The sequence below is a fragment of the Melitaea cinxia genome, chromosome 10 (assembly GCF_905220565.1).
Source record: "Melitaea cinxia chromosome 10, ilMelCinx1.1, whole genome shotgun sequence".
Classification (NCBI taxonomy): Eukaryota; Metazoa; Arthropoda; class Insecta; order Lepidoptera; family Nymphalidae; genus Melitaea; species Melitaea cinxia.
In genome coordinates this window covers 9,278,376-9,281,719 of record NC_059403.1, presented here as the reverse complement: position 1 = coordinate 9,281,719, position 3,344 = coordinate 9,278,376, and the positions used below count along the sequence as shown (strand labels likewise).

At 26.1% G+C, this 3,344-nt stretch overlaps 1 protein-coding gene across 1 annotated transcript; it reads right to left on the bottom strand.

Moving 5' to 3' along the window:
- Positions 1–1,760: 1,760 nt before the first annotated feature.
- Positions 1,761–3,016, bottom strand: LOC123656926. Its single transcript, XM_045592539.1, has 3 exons — positions 2,728–3,016; positions 2,029–2,244; positions 1,761–1,958 (listed from the first exon to the last, which is right to left on the bottom strand). The coding sequence occupies exons 1-3, from the start codon at positions 3,014–3,016 to the stop codon at positions 1,825–1,827; spliced, it is 639 nt and encodes a 212-aa protein (XP_045448495.1). The 3' UTR covers positions 1,761–1,824.
- Between the last annotated feature and the right edge of the window lie 328 nt (positions 3,017–3,344).

Genomic DNA, 3,344 nt, shown 5'->3' with positions numbered 1-3,344 from the left:
TTTCAACAGACTATACTAAAAAATTTGAAAACAAAAACTTATTACTACAAAAAAAAAAAAAAAAAACAAATATATAATAATCCATAGAACTATATTTTTTTGATATCAATAGAAATATATTTTTTTAACCTTTACTACTAAGACCGTTGTTACTACATATACATGTATACCGCACAGAGATTTGGGTAACAATTAATAAACAGTTAAGTTTAAAAATGATCTTATTTATTTTGGTTCGGATAATCGGGTTATTTCTTGTTATTAATTTTAGAAGCAATTAAGGTTATATTAGTAATATTAGTAATATTATCCACCAATAGTTATATTGTTGAAGTAAAACTTCTTTACACACGCTTGACTTGGGAAGTCAGCTGGTGAATGCGTAACGAGAGTGTTACGAAAACTATGATGTGGCGAGGCGAACGGAAGTTGAAAGGGCGATATAAGTTAAATGGAGCTAAAGAAGTTTTACTTCAGTTGTGTGGTCACTCGTCGGTCAAAGAACACTCGTTTTTTTACTACTATTTTACAATTTTAAAGATAAATTACTATTAATGCATTTTCATTGGTATATTGTTACCTCGTACAGATGGCTATTATTTTTTCAAGAACAAATAAACATTCTATTCTACATAGTTGAACAAGATTGTTTGTGATTTATATGAATTAATATTAAAGCAAAATATTCATTCAATATGCAAGCAATGTAAAATATTCCATTTTAGTTACTGTTCTTAATGCTACTTTATAAAGTATTTCGGTAAATTTACTATTTTACCATAAATATAAGTATGAATTAAAACATTACACCAATATTATTGTTACCAAGCAAAGAAAAATACTAAAACAATGTACAATTATATAAGACGCTATATTATAAATAAAAAATTGAATTTAATTGTAACATATTTTTTTAATACATAGAATATTTTCATGAGATGTACCTAGATTGATATTTGTAATGAAATAGAGTATAATATAACCATTTTTTTTGGATATGTACAAATTTCTTTTACAATTTTTTGTATTTTTTATACCAAACATTAGCAAAGAAAAGGAAAGGAAAGTTATGTTATTAATCATTGTATTTTTATATATAAGCAATGATTACATATATATTTACAGATGGAACAACAGTTGACTGTTACCTATAACAAAAGCATTAATTCGCTTACTGAGGGAACAGATGACCATGTGTGTATGTTATCAGAGATATATATATATATATTTACTTATAAAATAATATAGTGTGTTGTGTAATGTACATTTAACATTATAACTAAAATGAAAGCTAATTATTTTATCTATTGTGACTTTATTTGAATGCCTTATATGTATAATAAAGTCGAAACTAATTATTTATAAGAAATGTTAATTTTACCAATTGAACACAAAGTAATATGGTGAAAAAAGTAAAGTATCATTTAGTTTTGTCTGTTTGGCTGATTGGTTGACTAACAGAGAATGACACTAGACGTTAAGTCCGCCTATAAATAATTGCTGGTAAATTGTTGGATCAATAGACTTTAGAATAATAAAACAGTTCTAATGGCTCCAAACCATTTTCTAAGTAAATGTAAAATTGCTAGTATTACTGTAAAGTAATTTCCGACTTCAAACATAAGAGGCATTAATTTGTTAAACATTAAATGAAATTATATATAAGCACAGTATTTTTAAATGTTTGTGGAAGTCAATAAATAATTGAATTATATATTTGCTAACAAGAATTTTCAAACTATGTGACTAAGATGTTTTTAATAAATTTTTATTTTAATGATCAGCTTTTTAATCACTAGTCCTCAATAATCTATACTAAATCTCTTACTTCTTTTTAGCTTCTTTAATGGTCATAAATGCTTGTCTCAAACAGCAGAGCAAACCTGGTACATCATTATTTTCTTCCAGCTTTTTTTGGAATTCTTTGAAGTTTTTTAACTTAGGATGGATGCTTTGCACTAAAATATGAAAATTAATTTTATTACAAATGTTTTACTACAAGAAATATAAATTGCAATAAATACTTACATTCATAACTTCTTGTTTTAATGTTTCGTTTCAAACGCACAGTATAGTTTTCTGTGTCCTTTTTGGCTTCAGTAAAGAACTGCACAAATATGACTTGTGAATCTTTATTTCTAGATTCAATAGTATAATAAATTTTTAAAAACTTTTTGAAACATTTCTTAGCCATTAAAAATGCTTCATGAGTTTCTTTTATTTCTTTTGTAAGAAGTTTTTGATCTGTAGTAGGAAACTATGAGTAAATTGATATGTTACACACACACACAAGAAAAATGTTAGCTTCATAATCATCAACAAAATTTTGAAAAGATAATATATTGTGATAGGGTAAGGGTAGGTAAAGGTAAGGTAACCTGCCAATCTCTGACCTTATTTCTAATTTTACTAGGTGACCTGACGAACTTCGTACCGCCGTATTATTTTTTTTCTTTTTGTGAATATAACAATTATTTATATCGAAATAAAAAATAGCCTATCTTTCAAGTTGGATCAAACTGCACACGGTGTGCAAATTTGATTAAAATCGGTTAAGTAGTTTAATAGTCCATCGCGGACAAACAACGTGACGATTAACTTATATATATCACGAAGATTTAAGGCATTTGCAAAAGGCAATAATAAACACAGATATACAGAAAAATACTTTAGTAGAGTTTATAAAATAATTTATTATTGACTTAAATTTTAATATTATATTGTTACCTTTCTTATAATTTTCATATTGCATTTGTTTTCCCGTTAACTGGTTAAGTTTTAAATCTATCGCTTGTCTTAACTCTTTATTACTTTCGATAAGTCGTCTTAACTCCTCGTCATAGGTTTGAGCTAAGTTGGCTTGAAAATTAATATTTTCAATTAGAAAACCATCTTCCAAAGCCTTAAGAACATTTTCACATAGACTACTTAAGCTTAATTCGAAATTGCTGTACAGATTTGCTTCAATTTCATCGATATTTATTTTATAACTCCAATTTGCTTCGATTACGCTCATTTTAAATATCAAGAAGATCTCATAGCATATAACTTTTCTCTAAGATTACGTTCTATACCCGTTGGTTGTAATTAAAATAGTAAAACACAATAAATATGAAAAATAATTCACTCGCAAAACAAATAGCTTGAGCAACTGAACGTTTATTTTTTAAATAAATTTCAAACATTCATTCTGACAAACTGATTCAAATAGATTGCCAGCACAATATTTATAAAATGGAATCAGCAATTCAGCATGCGATATTTGATTAAATTATTAATAAATAAACCGTGATTGATTTATTTACATTTTTTTTTATAATTTAAGTGATGTCAGATAATAAATA